Raw genomic sequence first — 24,266 nt, 5'->3', positions numbered from 1 at the left:
TCACTGGACAAGAGCACATTTCTTATACAGGTCGGGTATCCCGTATCCGAATTATTCCAAAAACCGTGTTTTTTTTGGAATAATTCAATCCCCCCCCCCCCCCCAACCCTCTTTTAATACTTACCAAGTCCTCCGGCGTCCATAGCAGGCCTTCAGCATCCTCTCCGGCGTCTCCAGCGGTCCCAGGAGTGCTTTGCGCGAGCGCGCCGGTGACGTCACCGGCACGCCTGGGAACTTGCGCAAAGCACTCCTGGGACCGCCGGAGACGCCAGAGACGGTGCTGTTGGCCTGCCGTGGACGCCGGAGGACTCCATGGACGCCGAGGGACCATCGGGGACCCACCAGGGGCAGGTAAGTATGCCTAAAAAAAAAATATTCCAAAAACCGGAATATTCCCTTATCCGGGATGCTCGTGGTCCCAAGCATTTCGGATAAGGGATACTCAACCTGTATAGGCAGAGCATTGCGGGGGAAGGGATTCACTTCTGCCTCAGTATATAGATGCATATTAATATTATGTACTATGTAGGTATTATGCAAGATTATCACCCTATTATTTATTTAGATAGATATCGATATACATATATATATATATATATATATATATATATATACACACACACACACACACACACACACACACACAGTATATTATAGGTTATTTTTAACAAGGGTTCCGTAGCACCTAACAGTACAGGAATGAGTAAAAACAAGACAACAATGACTTACAGGACAAGACAATGTAGGACAGGTACATAGTAACCTAGTAAATACATATTTTTGCATCAGGGGACAGGACACTGGAGTAATTATTAGGGTTCAGTGCCACTGTCATCTGGGGTCACACCCTCTGAACATTTGGATATCTACAATCAGGACAAAACTAAGCCCCACCAATAACCCAACCAAACCCTGAAATGTCCTCTTTTAGGCAAAGCGCCAGCTCTTGTGATGTCCGCAATCTGGGCAGCGAGGAGATATATAGTCTGCTATATATAAATATACAGTATAGGGCCTTATACCTAACAGTTGTAACCAGTGGCGGTTCCAGAGAGGGGGCTGCAGCACAGTTCAAAATCAGAGGAGCCGCACCAACTGCCGGTTAGTCCGTTTGAAATGGCAGTTGGTGACAGTGGGTGTTGCTCCCCTATTTGAATTTTAAGCTGTGCTGCAGCCCCTCCCCTGGATCCGCCACTGGTGGTAACTCCTGCACCCTGCCTGGTTGGGAAGCTTTATGTTTCCTATAGGATGATATATTCAGTAATAGACCATATTTCTCAAATACAATAATTGATAGTTACAAATGTCTAAAGTTTTAAAAGTCCAAAATGAGCCGCTAAAGGCCCCACCCCTAAAACCGCTTTGTTATCGTCCAACTCTGCCCCTTCCCATTTGGTCACGAGCCACTCCAGGAAAGGTGTTCTCTCTGCAGGACCGTATCTGTGTATATTTATTATATGGCCAAAAGGTGGACATTTATAAATGCTACAATTTGACGTACGGCTGTCAGCTATTTTTTCCTGCACAATAACTGCAGGCCGCATTATTGGAAATTACATTTTAATGAATAAAATTAATTAACAGATCCATACTGCGGACCCTTAAGACGAGGAGTTAAGGGACCTGGGTCTATGGCTTAGTTTGGTCTCTCTTGTAATTGTCTAATCTAAATATTAAGTAAGTAAAAATACAAAACAAAGTATTCGGTATAGGTGCCATTGCTTACATTCCCTTCCCCATTATTCCTCTAGCTCCTATTTGAGGTGTAATAATCTTCCCATAATACAACAGGAGTCATGGACTAGCAACAAGCACCAAAACAAGAGGGGTGCAGAGTATGTAGGTGGAATATGGGGGTACATGAACCCCAAATTTTACCTATACACTCTGCACCCCATCTGTCCCCCAGGATAGCGGGACAGTATTACGCTGAGTTAGTTGCACCTGCACCCCCACATGTCAAGTGAGGCAGGTTTGCTCCTGCATTACACCTATAGACTCCGCACATTCAGTGTACGCCCCGTGGCCCCCGCGACGGGTACAGGCCAGTCTTCTGCACCCCAAATGCTGTAATGAAGATGTTGATGAGAACGGTGACAAACACGAGTGCGGTGGCCACATTGTTCATCACATCCAGCTTCGGCTGCTTGGAAACATCGTTTAGGTTTCTACGAGCTGTAAATACATAGAAGCGAATTACTTCACTTTATACAGAAATCTTACTCCTGCAGCAAACTAACCAGGGGCCACACCGGGGCCACAGGGACACCATTCACACCTGCAGAGATCTAACTGTCTGAGTGATAGGTCTATGAATAAGTCTTACAGCAACAGGGCCACCTGCAGGCTGCAGGGAGGTACTACACTACGGGATGCAGTCATTTGGCCTACAGCATGATGGTCGACACCATTAGGTCGACATGGGAAAAGGTCAACATGGGTCTAGGTTGAAAGGTCATTAGTTCGACAGGTCATTAGGTCGACTGGGGTTTTTCACTGTCTTTTTGAGCCGACATGTGCCGACAGGCAATATTTCATGCCCTATCATCCACTAGGGTGTTGTGGTAGAATATAATAGTGTGGCGAGTGCAGCGAGGCACCGTGCCCGAAGCATTGTGAGGGGATGTGGTGGGTTTTAAACTGTGTCCATGTCATCTCATTGACATTCATGTAAAAAAACAGTGAAAAACCCCATATTGACCTTTTGAATGTCGACCTAGACACTGTCAAACGAATGACCCGTCGAACTAATGGCCTAGAACCATGTCGACCTTTTCAAATGTCGACCTAGACCAATGTTGCCCTAATGGTGTAGACCATCATGCTGTAGACCAAATGATCCACACCCCTACACTATATCAAGAAATCCAAATAACTTAGGTACTAATTAAATCACCTCTGCTCAAGCATGGACATCCCTAAATCCTGGAAGGACCGAGATTGTGAATGCCCTGCCTTACATATATATATCACAGTTGCCTACCTGACCCTCTCCTTCAGGGGCACAATGCTCTGTTCCTGGGCTTCCCTGGTAATGTAGGATTGCCAGCACCTGTGGGGAGCTAGGTCATTGATAAGAAAGGTGTCAGCACAGGTGCTGGCAATCATACATTACCAGGGAAGCCCAGGAACAGAGCACTGTGTCCTCCTGGAGAGGGGCATGCCGGGAGGTATGGATAATGTATGATTGCCAGCACCTGTGGGGAGCTAGGTAACTGATAAGAAAGGTGTCACCACAGGTGCTGGCAATCATACATTACCAGGGAAGCCCAGGAACAGAGCATTGTGTCCTCCTGGAGAGGGGCATGCTGGGAGGTATGGATACTTTATGATTGCCATCACCTGTGGGGAGCTGGGTAACTGATAAGAACGGTGTCACCACAGGTGCTGGCAATCATACATTACCAGGGAAGCCCAGGAACAGAGCATTGTGTCCTCCTGGAGAGGGGCATGCTGGGAGGTATGGATAATGTATGATTGCCAGCACCTGTGGGGAGCTGGGTAACTGATAAGAAAGGTGTCACCACAGGTGATGGCAATCATAAATTACCAGGGAAACCCAGGAACAGAGCACTGTGTCCTCCTGGAGAGGGGCATGCTGGGAGGTATGGATAATGTAGGATTGCCATCACCTGTGGGGAGCTCGGTAATTGATAAAGAAAGGTGTCACCACAGGTGATGGCAATCCTACATTACCAGGGAAGTCCAGGAACAGGGCATTGTGTCCTCCTGGAGAGGGGCATGCTGGGAGGTATGGATAATATATGATTGCCAGCACCTGTGGGGAGTTAGGTAACTGAGAAGAAAGGTGTCACCACAGGTGCTGGCAATCATACATTACCAGGGAAGCCCAGGAACAGAGCATTGTGTCCTCCTGGAGAGGGGCATGCTGGGAGGTATGGATAATGTAGGATTGCCATCACCTGTGGGGAGCTAGGTAACTGATAAGAAAGGTATCACCACAGGTGCTGGCAATCATACATTACCAGGGAAGCCCAGGAGCAGAGCATTGTGTCCTCCTGGAGAGGGGCATGCTGGGAGGTATGGATAATGTAGGATTGCCAGCACCTGTGGGGAGCTAGGTAACTGATAAGAAAGGTATCACCACAGGTGCTGGCAATCATACATTACCAGGGAAGCCCAGGAGCAGAGCATTGTGTCCTCCTGGAGAGGGGCATGCTGGGAGGTTTGGATAATGTATGATTGCCAGCACCTGTGGGGAGCTAGGTAACTGATAAGAAAGGTGTCACCACAGGTGATGGCAATCATACATTACCAGGGAAGCCCAGGAACAGAGCATTGTGTCCTCCTGGAGAGGGGCATGCTGGGAGGTATGGATAATGTAGGATTGCCAGCACCTGTGGGGAGCTAGGTAACTGATAAGAAAGGTGTCACCACAGGTGCTGGCAATCATACATTACCAGGGAAGGCCAGGAACAGAGCATTGTGTCATCCTGGAGAGGGGCATGCTGGGAGGTATGGATAATGTAGGATTGCCAGCACCTGTGGGGAGCTAGGTCACTGATAAGAAAGGTGTCACCACAGGTGATGGCAATCCTACATTACCAGGGAAGCCCAGGAGCAGAGCATTGTGTCCTCCTGGAGAGGGGCATGCTGGGAGGTATGGATAATGTATGATTGCCAGCACCTGTGGGGAGCTAGGTCATTGATAAGAAAGGTGTCACCACAGGTGCTGGCAATCATACATTACCAGGGAAGTGCAGGAACAGAGCACTGTGTCCTCCTGGAGAGGGGCATGCTGGGAGGTATGGATAATGTATGATTGCCAGCACCTGTGGGGAGCTAGGTAATTGATAAGAAAGGTGTCACCACAGGTGCTGGCAATCATACATTACCAGGGAAGCCCAGGAGCAGAGCATTGTGTCCTCCTGGAGAGGGGCATGCTGGGAGGTATGGATAATGTAGGATTGCCATCACCTGTGGGGAGCTAGGTAACTGATAAGAAAGGTATCACCACAGGTGCTGGCAATCATACATTACCAGGGAAGCCCAGGAGCAGAGCATTGTGTCCTCCTGGAGAGGGGCATGCTGGGAGGTATGGATAATGTAGGATTGCCAGCACCTGTGGGGAGCTAGGTAACTGATAAGAAAGGTATCACCACAGGTGCTGGCAATCATACATTACCAGGGAAGCCCAGGAGCAGAGCATTGTGTCCTCCTGGAGAGGGGCATGCTGGGAGGTTTGGATAATGTATGATTGCCAGTACCTGTGGGGAGCTAGGTAACTGATAAGAAAGGTGTCACCACAGGTGCTGGCAATCATACATTACCAGGGAAGGCCAGGAACAGAGCATTGTGTCATCCTGGAGAGGGGCATGCTGGGAGGTATGGATAATGTAGGATTGCCAGCACCTGTGGGGAGCTAGGTCACTGATAAGAAAGGTGTCACCACAGGTGATGGCAATCATACATTACCAGGGAAGCCCAGGAGCAGAGCATTGTGTCCTCCTGGAGAGGGGCATGCTGGGAGGTATGGATAATGTATGATTGCCAGCACCTGTGGGGAGCTAGGTCATTGATAAGAAAGGTGTCACCACAGGTGCTGGCAATCCTACATTACCAGGGAAGCCCAGGAGCAGAGCACTGTGTCCTCCTGGAGAGGGGTATGCTGGGAGGTATGTATAATGTAGGATTGCCAGCACCTGTGGGGAGCTAGGTCATTGATAAGAAAGGTGTCACCACAGGTGCTGGCAATCCTACATTACCAGGGAAGCCCAGGAACAGAGCATTGTGTCCCTCCTGGAGAGGGGCATGCTGGGAGGTATGGATAATGTATGATTACCAGCACCTGTGGGGAGCTAGGTAACTGATAAGAAAGGTGTCACCACAGGTGATGGCAATCACACATTACCAGGGAAGCCCAGGAGCAGAGCATTGTGTCCTCCTGGAGAGGGGCATGCTGGGAGGTATGGATAATGTAGGATTGCCAGCACCTGTGGGGAGCTAGGTAACTGATAAGAAAGGTGTCACCACAGGTGCTGGCAATCATACATTACCAGGGAAGCCCAGGAGCAGAGCATTGTGTCCTCCTGGAGAGGGGCATGCTGGGAGGTATAGATAATGTAGGATTGCCAGCACCTGTGGGGAGCTAGGTAACTGATAAGAAAGGTGTCACCACAGGTGCTGGCAATCATACATTACCAGGGAAGCCCAGGAGCAGAGCATTGTGTCCTCCTGGAGAGGGGCATGCTGGGAGGTATGGATAATGTATGATTACCAGCACCTGTGGGGAGCTAGGTAACTGATAAGAAAGGTGTCACCACAGGTGATGGCAATCACACATTACCAGGGAAGCCCAGGAACAGAGCATTGTGTCCTCCTGGAGAGGGGCATGCTGGGAGATATGGATAATGTATGATTGCCAGCACCTGTGGGGAGCTAGGTAACTGATAAGAAAGGTGTCACCACAGGTGCTGGCAATCCTACATTACCAGGGAAGCCCAGGAACAGAGCATTGTGTCCTCCTGGAGAGGGGCATGCTGGGAGGTATGGATAATGTAGGATTGCCAGCACCTGTGGGGAGCTAGGTAACTGATAAGAAAGGTGTCATCATAGGTGATGGTAATCATACATTACCAGGGAAGCCCAGGAACAGAGCATTGTGTCCTCCTGGAGAGGGGCATGCTGGGAGGTATGGATAATGTATGATTGCCAGCACCTGTGGGGAGCTGGGTAACTGATAAGAAAGGTGTCACCACAGGTGCTGGCAACCATACATTACCAGGGAAGTCCAGGAACAGAGCATTTCCTCCCTGAAGGAGAGGGTCAGGTAGGCAACCCTGATATATTTGTTGAACAATAGGTGTTTTACGTATCCAATGGCATTGCAGCACATAATCACATGAAAATCTTTAATACTCTTGATTTTAATGTCAACTCAGCAGATGAGAACATATATTATAGAGCCGGGAATGGATTCTCAGCCGCAATGTTAATGTACCAGCTACAGGTCACATTTTGTGGAAGCAGGTGGGATCATTATTAACCCAGCAAAATAAATTAACTCAACTGGATGTATCGCCATCTTGTGGTGTAACATGTTGGTGCAGGTACATCTCAAAGGGTCTTATTATACAACAAGTAAAAGTTAAATATTGTGGAATCTTGTGTGCCTTTAGATATTAGAACACAGGTCCTCAAACTCGGCCCTCAGGACCCCACACAGTGCATGTTTTGCAGGTCTCCTCACATAATTGCAAGATAAATAATTAGCTCCACCTGTGGGTCTTTAAAACTGTGTCAGTGAATTATGAGTGCGCCTGCCTGGTGACCTGGAAAACATGAACTGCTGGGGGGTCCTGAGGACCGAGTTTGAGAACCACTGGATTAGGACAATGATTCACCAGGACCCAAACAGGTCATGTTTCCAGGTCTCAGGGTGTGCAGAGGATCAGATCATTAAGAATAGGCCTCAACTATGTTGTAGGCTAGTATCATGTCAATCTGCCGACAGTGTCTAGGTTGACAGACCAAAGGTTGACACAAGCAAAGTGTCAACATGATTTTTTTATTATTATTTTTTTTTTTACTTTTACAAATTGACAAAAAAAATCTGTCGACCGTTCTATGTGTTGACATTTCCCATGTCGACATTTTGTCAATGTCACCTTTTGTTATCAACATATTGACTGTGGACCTTTTATACCATAACCGTATGGCACTATCCATCAATGAGGACTGAGCTAGAGATGTATACGCTGCTGTCATAGTTACAGAGGCTGCAAATAACTCTACATCGTGAATATTAGACATAATAGAATAGGCGTCTATTGGGGATAGATTCTGTGTGCTTTTCTGGTCTATGTACTAAGAACTGGAGAGAGATACAGTACCAGCCAATCAGCTCCCAACTGTCATGTTATAGGCTGTGTTTGAAATATGACAGGAACTGATTGGTTGGTAGTTTATCCATACCTCCCAAAAGTCCCAATTACCGCGGAAACGTCCTAGTTTTCAGGTACGTTCCCGCATCCCTCCCGTGGTGGGGGGGGGGGGGGGAGGGGCTGTTGGGAGTCTCCCTGTCGGTGAATAAAACGGGTAATTCCCCCATAGCCTCAAAACAGGGGAGAGAGCCGTGAGTATAGACCATGCCCCTTTCATTAGGCCTTGCCCCCGCGCTTCTCAGTGTCCCTCCTCCATCTGCATAGAAGTTGGGAGGTATGGTTTATCCCTGTTCACTGTATCGCTCTCCAGGGCTTATTCCATAGACCCCTCACTGTACATGGCAGCCCTCACCAATGATGATCAGCAGGACCCCGATGACCACCTGCAGGGCCAGCGACAGGCTGATGAGGGTGATGAGGGTGACGTAGTACGTGAAGCCCGGGCCCTGTTCCAGCACCGCTTTCAGCTGCGTTGCATTGGCCATGAACAGCGCCACATCCAGCATGCTCTCTGCCAGGGTCTTCTTGGTGGCGTAATGGTTAAAGTTGATAGCAGTTTCTCTCCCTCTCCCTCTAACGTTACCGACAGCCTGGATCAAAGAGTGCAGGGTTAATAACGGGACAGTCAGTACACGTAACATAGATCACATTTACTACACGCGTGCTGTGGCAGGCCCGGGCATGCTGAGCGATTTGTAGAACTACACTTCCCAGTACACACACTGATTGTTCTGCGTAATAATCGCCATTGTGGGTTTTTGGTAGAATTTTTGGCAGTTAAAAGAGAAACGTAATAAACATAAAGTTAGGTTTCTATAGGGATGATCATGTCTAATATTATCTGACGGGCTGATCTTTCATAACTTACCACTAGGGGGCAGCATTGTCACACATTTCACTGCACTGCTAAGGGACTATTTGGTATTGAGGTCAATCCTTTGAAAAGTTTGTAAGGACTGTTGCATTTTATAGTATTGGGGGGGGGGTAACCTTGGGGTACTACTATAGATAACGGAGATATATCTTCAGACGTCCCTTACATCAGTACACCTACCTTTCTAAGGGGGCCACGAAAACCAACTGTAAAGCGCAACAGAATATGCTGGTGCTATATAAGTAAAAGTGAATTAACAAATATATGCCCAATTTACCAGAGTTATGGCCATTCAGCTGGGTACACAACTATGCCATATATACAAACGATATGCATGATACGATATCGTTAACGATATTATCATACATAGCATCTACTGTGTACCCACTAGATGGATAAGGATGTGTCCTCCTGCTGACCCCCTCCTGCTGATGTAGAATCAAATCTGACTATATCGTCAATGACAGTGTGGGGGGGGGGGGGGTTAGGTGACGTTGTTGAACGATATAGTTAACAATATCGATCAGTGTGTATGCCCTGTATCGTACGTCCGAGACTACTGCCGATATCTGATTTGCGGAGTGCGGCAGGGTTAGAGGTGTGGGGTGGGATTTGCGGGGTGCGGCAGGATTAGAGGTGTGGGGTGGGATTTGCGGGGTGCGGCAGGATTAGAGGTGTGGGGTGGGATTTGCGGAGTGCGGCAGGATTAGAGGTGTGGGGTGGGATTTGCGGGGTGCGGCAGGATTAGAGGTGTGGGGTGGGATTTGCGGGGTGCTGCAGGATTAGAGGTGTGGGGTGGGATTTGCGGGGTGCGGCAGGATTAGAGGTGTGGGGTGGGATTTGCGGGGTGCGGCAGGATTAGAGGTGTGGGGTGGGATTTGCGGGGTGCTGCAGGATTAGAGGTGTGGGGTGGGATTTGCGGGGTGCGGCAGGATTAGAGGTGTGGGGTGGGATTTGCGGGGTGCGGCAGGATTAGAGGTGTGGGGTGGGATTTGCGGGGTGCGGCAGGATTAGAGGTGTGGGGTGGGATTTGCGGGGTGCGGCAGGATTAGAGGTGTGGGGTGGGATTTGCGGTGTGCGGCAGGATTAGAGGTGTGGGGTGGGATTTGCGGTGTGCGGCAGGATTAGAGGTGTGGGGTGGGATTTGCGGGCTGCGGCAGGATTAGAGGTGTGGGGTGGGATTTGCGGAGTGCGGCAGGATTAGAGGTGTGGGGTGGGATTTGCGGGGTGCGGCAGGATTAGAGGTGTGGGGTGGGATTTGCGGGGTGCGGCAGGATTAGAGGTGTGGGGTGGAATTTGCGGGGTGCGGCAGGATTAGAGGTGTGGGGTGGGATTTGCGGGGTGCGGCAGGATTAGAGGTGTGGGGTGGGATTTGCGGGGTGCTGCAGGATTAGAGGTGTGGGGTGGGATTTGCGGGGTGCGGCAGGATTAGAGGTGTGGGGTGGGATTTGCGGGGTGCGGCAGGATTAGAGGTGTGGGGTGGGATTTGCGGGGTGCGGCAGGATTAGAGGTGTGGGGTGGGATTTGCGGTGTGCGGCAGGATTAGAGGTGTGGGGTGGGATTTGCGGGGTGCGGCAGGATTAGAGGTGTGGGGTGGGATTTGCGGGGTGCGGCAGGATTAGAGGTGTGGGGTGGGATTTGCGGTGTGCGGCAGGATTAGAGGTGTGGGGTGGGATTTGCGGGGTGCGGCAGGGTTAGAGGTGTGGGGTGGGATTTGCGGGGTGCGGCAGGATTAGAGGTGTGGGGTGGGATTTGCGGGGTGCGGCAGGATTAGAGGTGTGGGGTGGGATTTGCGGGGTGCGGCAGGATTAGAGGTGTGGGGTGGGATTTGCGGGGTGCGGCAGGATTAGAGGTGTGGGGTGGGATTTGCGGGGTGCGGCAGGATTAGAGGTGTGGGGTGGGATTTGCGGTGTGCGGCAGGATTAGAGGTGTGGGGTGGGATTTGCGGGGTGCGGCAGGATTAGAGGTGTGGGGTGGGATTTGCGGGGTGCGGCAGGATTAGAGGTGTGGGGTGGGATTTGCGGGGTGCGGCAGGATTAGAGGTGTCTGGTGGGATTTGCGGGGTGCGGCAGGATTAGAGGTGTGGCGTGGGATTTGCGGGGTGCGGCAGGATTAGAGGTGTGGGGTGGGATTTGCGGGGTGCTGCAGGATTAGAGGTGTGGGGTGGGATTTGCGGGGTGCTGCAGGATTAGAGATGTGGGGTGGGATTTGCGGGGTGCGGCAGGATTAGAGGTGTGGGGTGGGATTTGCGGGGTGCGGCAGGATTAGAGGTGTGGGGTGGGATTTGCGGGGTGCGGCAGGATTAGAGGTGTGGGGTGGGATTTGCGGGGTGCAGCAGGAATTGCTTTGTGCGCTGCATCTACTTATGTGCAGTTGGGTTGAAGTTCCTGGGTCACTGCATCCAATAGTAAATACCTCACCACTGCCCAGGGCTTCCAGTGCCAATATAATTACCTATACAATACGTCCCAGCACACTCCTGCGCTCACATATATAAGCCGATAGAATGCAGCAAGGGCCTGGTGGAGCCTGTGGACTGTTGCTCTAGACCAGGCATGCCCAAACTATGGCCCTCCAGCTGTTGTGAAACTACAAGTCCCATCATGCCTTGCCACAGTTTTGCTATTAGGGAATGCTAAAACTATGGCAAGGCATGCTGGGATGTGTAGTTCCACAACAGCTGGAGTAGGGCCGCAGTTTGGTCATGCCTGGTCTAGATACAGTGGTGTCAAACTCATGGCACTTCAGCTGTTGTGGAACTACATATCCCAGCATGCCCTGCCACAGTTTTAGCAATCCATTATAAAATCTGTGGCAAGGCATGCTGGGATGCGTAGTTCCACAACAGCTGGAGGGCCGCAGTTTGGCCATGCCTGTCCTAGACGCTGTGTCGGCCTAAGGACCACATAATCTATATGGTATTTTTATATGTTCCGCTTGGCCCCTGTGTCATTCCCATGGCTCAGAGCTGAGGCAGAGTTTCACCTTGGCAGGCGTGTCGCTGAGTGACGTCTGCCCTACCACTGACCCCCGGGCCCATGTGACCACTGTTGGGCGTGTGACATACAGGCTTCGGAAGGCTGTCTCAGACCAGACCGGTCACTTCTGTCCCAATGTGACATGTCCTGGGGTAGATTCCCTGTCAGAGTGCCACAGGCAGCCTCCCTCCCCACACCCTGCTACCGAGACACTGTGTCATGGCTGACTCACAGGAAGACATGCCAGCCTCCTGCAGCCCAGCCTCAGCCGGCCCAGCTACCTCCAGACCCCGGCCTCTGCCCTGTTCTGTGTGTTGGGTACAGCTCTGAGTATGTGTGGATGGCAGTAAGTTGTGCAGCCAGCATGGCAGTGCCATGACGTCTGTATGTCGGGTGTATTTCCCAGGATCTGTGGAATCCGCTTCCCTTTTTGTGTATGCCAGGGTGCAGTTACGGAACGGCCATGGGGGCAAGCCGGGGTCCCAGTGTCAGGACAAAAATCTGAGCGAGTCCCATTCCCTGCCAGGGGTGTGTGAGGAAATGCCAGGAGTGTTATTACAGGAGGGGCGGAGAATCTGGGTTGCCTGCTGATTTATGCCATATCACAGTGCATGTCTCACCAACCATCTCTGTGCAGCCTTGGCACCAGCAAAAGGTGGCACCCTGTCTCCAGGTAACCTGTGGTGAATTTACCTGTCTGCGGAGATCCACGTGCTGTGTGCTACAGTATAATAGGAACCATTCACACTGGTGATTCAGTCTGCTCTACAACGAACGTTAACGGCACAGTGCCAAGGTGCCCAGCCCCCTGTGTGTGTGTGTGTGGGCACCGCTCAGCAGCAATGCACTCTGGGATATTACATCAACACATTCAAACCTTTCTGTAGGAGAGGAATTTACAGTTCATGCCTCAGCCACTGGTGCAACAGAAAGCAGCACAGGCAATAGTAGTAAACTGTTTGGTCATAATTGGGGTTGGGATCATTTGGTCTACAGCATGATGGTCGACACCATTAGGTCGACATGGGAAAAGGTCGACATGGTTCTAGTTCGAAAGGTCATTAGTTCAACAGGTCATTAGTTCGACAATGTCTTGGTTGACAGTCAAATGGTCGACATGGAGTTTTCCACTGTTTTTTTTTACCTGAATGTGAACACAGTCGACATGGACACAGTTTCAAGTGCGCCGCATCCTCATCTCAGTTAATAATGATCACATCATTTAATGCGGAACACAAAGGGGGAAATTCACTACTATTTCACATGGGCTGTTGCTACGGGCAACTAATTTATTATCTTCTCGAAGGCTTCAGAATCTTCTCCTCATATATGTAGCACCTTCATGGCGTACTGTGGTTCCCGCGGGCGCAGGGCGGGTTACTGGACTCTCTGCGCACGTGATTGCCCACCGGGTGGCAGTTAGTCCCCAGGGCTCACAGCAGGAAATAAGAGGAATAGCTGGTGACGGATCGGGTGACAGTTGCCAATGACAATGGGCTTTGTTCCTGTGGTGGCAGGGATTGTCACCTTCCCTGGCGCTGCCTCACTGTGCCCTTGCCTGCTGGGCACATGCCAGCATAGAATAGAGGAGGGGGGGGGGGGGTTGCTGAGGCGTTCAAGTGATTAATCACAGACTAAATACAAAAATAATTCTAATGTCAACACAGGAACCCGCCTCCACATGTACAGCTGGGCTCTGTGCCCGCTCTGCGCTCATGTCAGCGTCCTGAGCCCACTTCCCAAGGCGTCGGCGCTGCCTGGCATATGAACATAACTGTATACATACTATGCTGGACACTGCACAACCCAACAGGACACTGTACCTCTAAACATGGGACACTGCACCTCTAAACATGGGACACTGCACTTCCCAACATGGGACACAGTCACACACTGCAACTTCCAACATGGGACACACACTGCACCTCCAAACATCGGACACACACTGCACCTCCCATCATGGGACACACACTGCACCTCCCAACATCGGACACACACTGCACCTACCAACATGGGACGCAGTCACACGCTGCAACTTCCAACATGGGACACTGCAGCTCCCAGCATGGGACACACACTGCAACTCCCAGTATGGGACACACATTGCAACTCCCAGTATGGGACACACACTGCAACTCCCGGCACGGAACACTGCATCTCCCAACACAGGACACTGCACCTCCCAACATGGGACACACACTGCACTGCATGTCCTCCTGTCAGTGCACAGTACCAGGCGCACTATCCTCACCTCCTCCTGTCAATGTACAGTACCAGGCGCACTATCCTCACCTCCTCCTGTCAGTGCACAGTACCAGGCGCACTATCCTCACCTCCTCCTGTCAGTGCACAGTACCAGGCGCACTATCCTCACGTCCTCCTGTCAATGTACAGTACCAGGCGCACTATCCTCACCTCCTCCTGTCAGTGCACAGTACCAGGCGCACTATCCTCACCTCCTCCTGTCAGTGTACAGTACCAGGCGCACTATCCTCACGTCCTCCTGTCAATGTACAGTACCAGGCGCACTATCCTCACCTCCTCCTGTCAGTGTACAGTACCAGGCGCACTATCCTCACATCCTCCTGTCAGTGCACAGTAACAGGCGCACTATCCTCACCTCCTCCTGTCAGTGTACAGTACCAGGCGCACTATCCTCACATCCTCCTGTCAGTGCACAGTAACAGGCGCACTATCCTCACCTCCTCCTGTCAGTGCACAGTACCAGGCGCACTATTCTCACCTCCTCCTGTCAGTGTACAGTACCAGGCGCACTATCCTCACCTCCTGTCAGTGCACAGTACCAGGCGCACTATCCTCACCTCCTCCTGTCAGTGTACAGTACCAGGCGCACTATCCTCACCTCCTCCTGTCAGTGCACAGTACCAGGCGCATAATCCTCACCTCCTCCTGTCAGTGCACAGTACCAGGCGCACTATCCTCACCTTCTCCTGTCAGTGCACAGTACCAGGCGCACTATCCTCACCTCCTCCTGTCAGTGCACAGTACCAGGCGCACTATCCTCACCTCCTCCTGTCAGTGCACAGTACCAGGCGCACTATCCTCACCTCCTCCTGTCAGTGCACAGTACCAGGCGCACTATCCTCACCTCCTCCTGTCAGTGCACAGTACCAGGCGCACTATCCTCACCTCCTCCTGTCAGTGTACAGTACCAGGCGCACTATCCTCACCTCCTCCTGTCAGTGCACAGTACCAGGCGCACTATCCTCACCTCCTCCTGTCAGTGTACAGTACCAGGCGCACTATCCTCACCTCCTCCTGTCAGTGCACAGTACCAGGCGCACTATCCTCACCTCCTCCTGTAGTTATTGGTTTCAGTTCTGATCATTAACTCACTAACATCTACTTGTAAGTAAGCAAAGTGGGGAAGTTGCCAGTAGCAACTGTCATTTCTCAAGTGATTTGTATAGGTGATAGGTAGAAGCTGATTGGTTGCTATGGGTAACACCTCTTTCTGTTGATTAATCCCTTCTCCCCCTCCTGAATATAACTTCATGATGAAGTGTGGAGGGATGCTGGGCCAAGGATCTCCCCTCTGCCAGTTGCCCTCACCTCTGTGCCGCTGGTTGCACTCACCTCCATGCTGATCCGCTCCCCCTCGGTACCCATCTGCCTGTGTGGACGACTGCTGCTGCTGTTACTGCAGTGCCAGGGAGCAGTGCTGTGGGTGGGGTGCAGTGCACACACATGTACTATTCATCCAGCTGGAGTGGGACTCTGTCCACGGAGCACAGATTCCTCATTGTGTGCCCGGCCAGGCGCTCTGATGTTTAACTCTGCAGGCGCTAAATAAGTGCACACTACCACGCCGGACTGTGAGGGACATTCATCAGCTTACAGGCTGGTCAGTTGCTATAAGCAATGTCTCCACTTTATCTCTCTCCAAGATGTAATAAATCTCCACCGACAGATGTAATGCTAGGTACACACCAGGACGACTAGGGCCCGATCAGCACAATCTAGATCCAATTCCGATCAATTGGATGTAGATTGTGTGCTGATCGGGCCCTTTTCTGACCTGGTGTGGAGCGATACCGATCCGATGCGCGGTCCCGCGGGTCGGTCGGTCGTTAGTGAGATCCTACCTGCTGCAGGTAGGATCTCAATGACGACCATACAGCCGGGTGCGGGTCGCCATCGGATCGGACCCGCTCACGGTGCACATCGTGAGCGGGTCGTGCCCCCCCGCGTCATCGTGAGCGGGTCGGACGAGCCACTGACGACCCGCTCACGATGTGCATCGTGAGCGGGTCGTCCTGGTGTGTACCCCACATTACACTGCTGCAGAATCCATTGCGTAATCTTTCCTCGAAAACAAATGTTTTCCATACATGTGATGGGGGCCGTCCCTGCTGTACTGGGGCCATCCCTGCCGTACTGGAGCCATCTCTGCTGTACTGAAGGTGTCCCTGCTGTACTGGAGCTGGCCCTGCTGTACTGGAGCCATCTCTGCTGTACTGGAGCCATCTCTGCTGTACTGAAGGTGTCCCTGCTGTACTGGAGCTGGCCCTGCTGTACTGGAGCCATCCCTGCTGTACTGGAGCCATCTCTGCTGTACTGGAGCTGGCCCTGCTGTACTGGAGCCATCTCTGCTGTACTGGAGCCATCTCTGCTGTACTGGAGCCATCTCTGCTGTACTGAAGGTGTCCCTGCTGTACTGGAGCTGGCCCTGCTGTACTGGAGCCATCCCTGCTGTACTGGAGCCATCTCTGCTGTACTGAAGGTGTCCCTGCTGTACTGGAGCTGGCCCTGCTGTACTGAAGGGCTGTCCCTGCTGTACTGGAGCCATCTCTGCTGTACTGAAGGTGTCCCTGCTGTACTGGAGCCATCTCTGCTGTACTGAAGGTGTCCCTGCTGTACTGGAGCTGGCCCTGCTGTACTGAAGGGCTGTCCCTGCTGTACTGGAGTCAGCCCTGCTGTACTGAAGGTGTCCCTGCTGTACTGGAGCTGGCCCTGCTGTACTGAAGGGCCGTCCCTGCTGTACTGGAGCCAGCCCTACTGAACTGAAGGCGTCCATGCTGTACTGGAGCCAGCCCTGCTCTACTGGAGCCATCTCTGCTGTACTGAAGGTGTTCCTGCTGTACTGGAGCCGACCCTGCTGTACTGGAGCCAGCCCTGATGTGCTGGAGCCGGCTCTGCTGTAGTGGAGCCGGCTCTGCTGTAGTGGAGCCGGCTCTGCTGTACTGAAGGTGTCCCTGCTGTACTGGACCATCCCTCATGTACTGAAGGTGTCCCTGCTGTACCGAAGGCGTCCATGCTGTACTGGAGCCGGCCCTGCTGTACTGGAGCCGGCCCTGCTGTACTGAAGGTGTCCCTGCTGTACTGGACCATCTCTGCTGTACTGGAGCCATCCCTCATGTACTGAAGGTGTCCCTGCTGTACCGGAGCCGGCCCTGCTGTACCGGAGCCGGCCCTGCTGTACCGGAGCCGGCCCTGCTGTACTGGACCATCTCTGCTGTATTGTAGCCATCCCTCATGTACTGAAGGCGTCCATGCTGTACCGAAGGCGTTCATGCTGTACCGGAGCCGGCCCTGCTGTACTGAAGGTGTCCCTGCTGTACTGGAGCCATCCCTCATGTACTGAAGGCGTCCCGGCTGTACCGAAGGCGTCCATGCTGTACTGGAGCCGGCCCTGCTGTACTGGAGCCGGCCCTGCTGTACTGAAGGTGTCCCTGCTGTACTGAAGGTGTCCCTGCTGTACTGGAGCCATCCCTCATGTACTGAAGGTGTCCCTGCTGTACCGGAGCCGGCCCTGCTGTACTGGACCATCTCTGCTGTACTTGAGCCATCCCTCATGTACTGAAGGCGTCCATGCTGTACCGGAGCCGGCCCTGCTGTACCGGAGACGGCCCTGCTGTACCGGAGACGGCCCTGCTGTACCGGAGACGGCCCTGCTGTACCGGAGACGGCCCTGCTGTACCGGAGACGGCCCTGCTGTACCGGAGACGGCCCTGCTGTACTGGAAGCACTATTGCAGTTTATTGTATGCTAGGGGGGAGATGTATCAAACATTCAATAGAGATAAAGGGCCTAATTCAGATTTGTGCATAAATCCAATGGCTTCCATACAAATCCGTTGGTGTGGGGATTGCGCAGTGACAGGCGACCAAAAAGGCAGAGTAGGCCCCAGCCTATGGCCCCCGACAGCAGAATCAAATAATATCGCTTTGATGTTGAAAGAAAATTACAGTCAGGCTCCTAACATTGGGCCTGATTCAGACCAGCTCGCTCTCCTGTGTACATCCGCTCACATGCAGCCGCACGGAGGAGAAATATGTATAAGTCTATATCTCACCTAAAGCATTTGCTCCGGGGGCGGTTGCACTTGCGCAATCCCCCACCAACTGACCGAGCAGGGCTGAATCACCCCATTGTTTACATTAAAGACTCCTAGAGAACATAGAGAAATGTGCGTGGCGCGATTAGCAGCAGCTGGCACGGGGCAGTCACTCCCCAAATAGGAGTTCAATAGGGAAAAAAGACGCACGTGCCAGCGCTGGCTGAGAGACTCGCAAGACGGTTAATTAAAAAATGTAAAATGTTAATTAATAAAAATAAATATAAATAAGAACATATTCAACATTCATGAAAAACATGTCACAGTGCGCAATCCACAAACATCTGACATAAGATCAACATTCGTCACATTTAGTTGTAAATAGCTGTAGATGTGTGAGAAAGCCACATTAATCCGACTGGATAGATATCGGAAATATTACCAATCCACGTTTTAGGCATTGTTGCTGGCTTTAATCCATAATGGTGAAAAGAGGAGATGGGAAATCTTGCGTTTAATAAATGTTTCCCTCTGGCCCCCGGCACAAGGACTCATTGCTCACTGGTGGGGAGATTCTCTAACAATCGCGGCCCAGCTCCGCCCCCCATCGCCGTCCCGGCGGCTCCCTCCCTTACCCGGCGCTGCTGCTGCTGCGCCGGGCTCTCCTCCTCCCTGCACCCGGAAGAGGATCATAGTGCAGGGAGGAGGTCACAGGTCCGGGCAGCACAACTAGGCGCAGAGCAGCGGGGGGGGTCGGTGCGGGGCGGCGGTGGGTTGCGGTAGAGGCCCATAGGCTTCTATGGGGCATCACCAGGTTTTTCTGCCAATGCCCCCACCGGGCGGGGGATGCTTAGAGCATCCCAAAATGCGGTAAAAACCCGATAACTGGGTTTTTACCGCATTTTTAGTTTAGAGAATCTCCCCCTGGTCCTGTTGCTGGACTGGTCTTATAGGAATGGTGTTGCCGTTTGCTGTTACAGACAGGTAGTCGTTGCTCGGCCAACCTATCCGCATGCATTGCCTGTCAGACCGATAGCGAACAGTCATTGAGTGGCCACCGCTTTCCGTTCTGGCAAATCAAATTCGATAGTGATCATTTGTGGGGCCACATCGATACATCGGCCAGATACACGATTTACACATTTCTCTCAGCGATCCCTGGCTACATCCGCATGCCAAGAGATTAGTAACGCGCTATAATGGGCCCAACGCCAAATCTCCCAGCTCCGCCAGCTGCTACATAAATAGACATGATGTCATCAGCGGAGGAACAAAGGCCAGAGCCGTCTCTGTGCTTATTAATAGAGCACACGCTGTACATACATTGTTATCTGCAGGGCAGGACTCACGGGGGGGGCAGGTGGAAGAATCACGTGTTCCTCTGGACTCCGCGACGTCACTAATCGGTCTGTCCCTCGCGTTGGGACCATTATGTATGGGAAATCACCACGGAAGTAGCGGTTTAGTAACTGACGCGTTGCTCTGCGGCGTTGCGCGCTTGCGTGGATGTCAGCGCAACTAAGACAGTTTAATTGGTTCATATTGTACACTAGGCGATGTGGGTTCTTTTCCGGTGATTCCAGCGATTAATCAAGGGAAAAGAACCCAAATTGCAGGTAACTGACAGCAGGTCCGATGTGTGGTCCTGTGCAAATCGCCCCCGATCCTCAGAGTCGCACCAGATCCTCAGAGTCGCCCCCGATCCTCAGAGTCGCCCCCGATCCTCATAGTCACCCCAGATCCTCAGAGTTGCACCAGATCCTTAGAGTGACGCCAGATCCTCAGAGTCACCCCAGATCCTCAGTCACCCCAGATCCTCAGAGTCGCACCAGATCCTCAGAGTCGCACCAGATCCTCAGAGTCGCACCAGATCCTCAGAGTCACACCAGATCCTCAGAGTCACCCCAGATCCTCAGAGTCGCACCAGATCCTCAGAGTCGCACCAGATCCTCAGAGTCACACCAGATCCTCAGAGTCACCCCAGATCCTCAGAGTCGCACCAGATCCTCAGAGTCGCGCCAGATCCTCAGAGTCGCGCCAGATCCTCAGAGTCGCGCCAGATCCTCAGAGTCACACCAGATCCTCAGAGTCACCCCAGATCCTCAGAGTCGCACCAGATCCTCAGAGTCGCACCAGATCCTCAGAGTCGCACCAGATCCTCAGAGTCGCGCCAGATCCTCAGAGTCACCCCAGATCCTCAGAGTCACCCCAGATCCTCAGAGTCACACCAGATCCTCAGAGTCGCCCCCGATCCTCAGAGTCGCCCCCGATCCTCAGAGTCGCCCCTACTGCACAGGCAAGCTCTTGGATTGTTTCTTGGATGGGATTGCATGCGATGTATCAATGACCACAGCTGAAGGGGGCACCGGGTGCGACGTCTCTGAGGGGAGAAGTCCCCGCAGTGGGTTACGGTATAGATGAAAGACAATGTCTATGTCGACATTAGATAGGTCAACTACTAATGGTCGACAGTGACTAGGTATACACCTACGAAAAGTTGACATGAATAAGTCAACATGGGGGCACCGTATAAGGTTAAAAACTCATCGACCATGTCCATGTTGACCTTAAGTTTGTGTCTACCCAGGCACCTGTAGGACACCCCATCCAGGCAGCACTAGGTAACACCCACCTGTAGGACACCCCATCCAGGCAGCACTAGGTAACACCCACCTGTAGGACACTCCATCCAGGCAGCACGAGGTAACACGCACCTTTAGACACCCCATCCAGGCAGCACGAGGTAACACCCACCTTTAGACACCCCATCCAGGCAGCACGAGGTAACACCCACCTGTAGGACACCCCATCCAGGCAGCACTAGGTAACACCCACCTGTAGGACACTCCATCCAGGCAGCACCAGGTAACACCCACCTTTAGACACCCCATCCAGGCAGCACGAGGTAACACCCACCTGTAGGACACCCCATCCAGGCAGCACTAGGTAACACCCACCTGTAGGACACCCCATCCAGGCAGCAACCAGGTAACACGCACCTGTAGACACCCCATCCAGGCAGCACCAGGTAACACCCACCTGTAGACACCCCATCCAGGCAGCACCAGGTAACACGCACCTGTAGGACACCCCATCCAGGCAGCACCAGGTAACACCCACCTGTAGACACCCCATCCAGGCAGCACTAGGTAACACCCACCTGTAGGACACCCCATCCAGGCAGCACTAGGTAACACCCACCTGTAGGACACTCCATCCAGGCAGCACGAGGTAACACCCACCTTTAGACACCCCATCCAGGCAGCACGAGGTAACACCCACCTGTAGGACACCCCATCCAGGCAGCACTAGGTAACACCCACCTGTAGGATACCCCATCCAGGCAGCACTAGGTAACACCCACCTGTAGGACACCCCATTGAGGCAGCGCCAGGTAACACCCACCTGTAGGACACCCCATCCAGGCAGCACTAGGTGACACCCACCTGTAGGACACCCCATCCAGGCAGCACTAGGTAACACCTACCTTTAGACACCCCATCCAGGCAGCACGAGGTAACACCCACCTGTAGGATACCCCATCCAGGCAGCACTAGGTAACATCCACCTGTAGGACACCCCATCCAGGCAGCACTAGGTAACACCCACCTGTAGGACACCCCATCCAGGCAGCACTAGGTAACCCGCACCTGTAGGACACCCCATCCAGGCAGCACTAGGTAACCCGCACCTGTAGGACACCCCATCCAGGCAGCACTAGGTAACATCCACCTGTAGGACACCCCATCCAGGCAGCACTAGGTAACACCCACCTGTAGGACACCCCATCCAGGCAGCACTAGGTAACCCGCACCTGTAGGACACCCCATCCAGGCAGCACTAGGTAACCCGCACCTGTAGGACACCCCATCCAGGCAGCACTAGGTAACCCGCACCTGTAGGACACCCCATCCAGGCAGCACTAGGTAACACCCACCTGTAGGACACCCCATCCAGGCAGCACTAGGTAACACGCACCTGTAGGATACCCCATCCAGGCAGCACTAGGTGACACCCACCTGTCGGACATCCCATCCAGGCAGCACTAGCAGTGGTGTAACTATAGATGGTGCAGGGATGCAGGTGTTATGTGGCTTGGCAGCTTCAGGGGGCCCCCATGGCAATCCGCTGCACCCTCTATAGATTGGAGTCCAGCATTTTACTTATTGGATGGAGGAAGGAGGTAGGAGCCCAAGCCGGTTCGTGATCAGACTAAGTAAGGAAGCTAGCAGCAGTGCTGACAGTGCGCTGCGGTGTGGGGCTGCGGGACCTGGATTAGGGCTGTAGTTTAGTTAATAATAAGGGCAGATTGCATCATCACAGAAATGCAGTAAAGGTGCCCATATACTTGTCCGATTTGGGACTATTTCGCCAGAGCTAGATGGATCCGGCCGAGAAATTGGCCCAAATCGGATGTGTTTGACACCTCATCCGACCCGATGCGCGGTCCCATTCGCATCGGGTCAGACACTACAGAATGAACCTGCTGCAGGTTCAATCTGTCGTATCGGACCCATCAGCGGCACCCACAATGTGTTGGTCCGATCCGTAGGTGTGTGCCAGCAGTGAAGCACCGCTGTCACACACCTATGTGCTGCAGCGGGGTCCGGGCAGTGGGGATCCGGGCGGCGGCAGCTGGGAAGCGGCGTCCAACCGGCGGCTGGTTGAGATTCAGCCAATCGGTATCCGGCCAGTTTTTTCAAAATGTTTTCAAATTTACCAGCACTTTCCAGCCCGCCGCCCAGCAAATAGCGCTACTTAGAACCCCGCTGACTGACTGCCCAGCGCCGCAGGGACCCCGCTGGCTGCCTCGCGCCACACGGAACCCCCTGCCTGCCTCCCGCCGCTGCAGCAGCTCCCCAGGGTTTTGGAACACCAAGTGCCAAATCGTAAGCGAGCCTCCGGAGGAGCTGTCAAGGGCAAACTGGTCCAACTTGTCCTTAGGTCCTAAAGGAAATGGACCTGGACAACTGAAATTAGGGGGTGTGGCCTCCCCATTTTCGACACTGCGGGGGGCGTGCCCAGCGCTCTGCGTGCTGCTGGCCATGCACCAGTCCCTCACTTCTATGAATAGCATCAACTGCCCCCCCACACCACAGGACAATGAGACCCGTGGGTGGGTGCAGTGGATATTGGGACACAGGGCAGGTATACGTACGTAGCAGGCTCTGGAATAGATAACTTTTTCTGCCTGACAGATACAGCTGCAGCCAAATGAACCAACAGGGATGACCATTGGTGGGTTAAACCATTGATGGTCATCTCTGCTTTACTACTCAATGGGCTGCAAACCAATCGGAAATCAGGGGTGGGACGTCACTGGTTTCAAGGCGGAGCTATGATCCATATCCTGGCATCTTGTAGGAAAAACAAACCAGATAGTTCTGTACCATCGATGATGGGAACTATCTGGTCTTCAGCCATTGATGGCAAAAGTATTCAACATCGGTCATATGTACTGAGATGTGTACTGGGGGATGTTGTCATCAGGTTGATGGCAGATAAGTCAGCGGACGAGCCCTATGACGCACTATAACAAACACTGTGATTGGTAGAATTCATTCAGGCAGCCGAGGGTTTATGTGCAGACACGGGATGCGGTCATTTGGTCTACAGAATGATGGTCGACAATCATTAGGTCGACACCATTAGGTCAACATGGGTCTAGGTCGACATAGGAAAAGGTCGACATGGTTCTAGGTCGACAGGTCATTAGTTCGACAATGTCTAGGTCGACAGTCAAAAGGTCGACATGGAGTTTTTCCCTGTTTTTTTTAGCCAACATGTGCCGACAGGCGGTATTTCATGCCCTACCATCCACTAGGGCATGGTGGGAGAATAAAATAGTGTGCCGAGCGCAGCGAGCCACTGTGCCCGACGCATTGTGAGCGATGCGAGGGGATGCGGTGCACTTGAAACTGTGTCCATGTCGACTGTGTTGACATTCAGGTAAAAAAAATAGTGAAAAACCCCATGTCGACCTTTTGACTGTCGACATAGACATTGTCGAACTAATGACCTGTCGATCTAACGACTTGTCGAACTAGTGACCTTTCTAGCTAGAAACATGTCGACCTAGACCCATGTTGACCTAGACCCATGTCGACCTTTTACCATGTCGACCTAATTACTGTCGACCATCATGCTGTAGACCAAATGATCCCAACCCGCAGACACAGCTGTCAGGGTTCCTGCGCGTTCCCTGTGCGGCA

At 52.5% G+C, this 24,266-nt stretch overlaps 1 protein-coding gene across 2 annotated transcripts in view; it reads right to left on the bottom strand.

Moving 5' to 3' along the window:
* Positions 1 to 1,543: 1,543 nt before the first annotated feature.
* NINJ2 (ninjurin 2) overlaps positions 1,544 to 24,266 on the bottom strand; it is a 35,116-nt gene continuing 12,393 nt past the window's right edge. The window contains exons 1-3 of one of the 2 annotated variants that reach the window (XM_083180977.1): positions 15,354 to 15,684; positions 8,257 to 8,494; positions 1,544 to 2,175 (exon numbers count right to left, since the gene is read on the bottom strand). In XM_083180977.1, the coding sequence (XP_083037103.1) occupies positions 2,009 to 2,175; positions 8,257 to 8,494; positions 15,354 to 15,386 (438 nt within the window). In that variant the 5' untranslated portion in view covers positions 15,387 to 15,684 and the 3' untranslated portion in view covers positions 1,544 to 2,008. Of the gene's footprint in view, positions 2,176 to 8,256; positions 8,495 to 15,353; positions 15,685 to 24,266 lie in introns of those variants that run through there. The other variant, XM_083180978.1, reaches the window with a different exon arrangement.

The sequence above is a fragment of the Crinia signifera genome, chromosome 4, assembly GCF_055691185.1.
Source record: "Crinia signifera chromosome 4, ASM5569118v1, whole genome shotgun sequence".
Lineage (NCBI taxonomy): Eukaryota > Metazoa > Chordata > Amphibia > Anura > Myobatrachidae > Crinia > Crinia signifera.
Note: the sequence above shows the minus strand (reverse complement) of the source record. Positions and strands in the feature narration are given on the sequence as shown.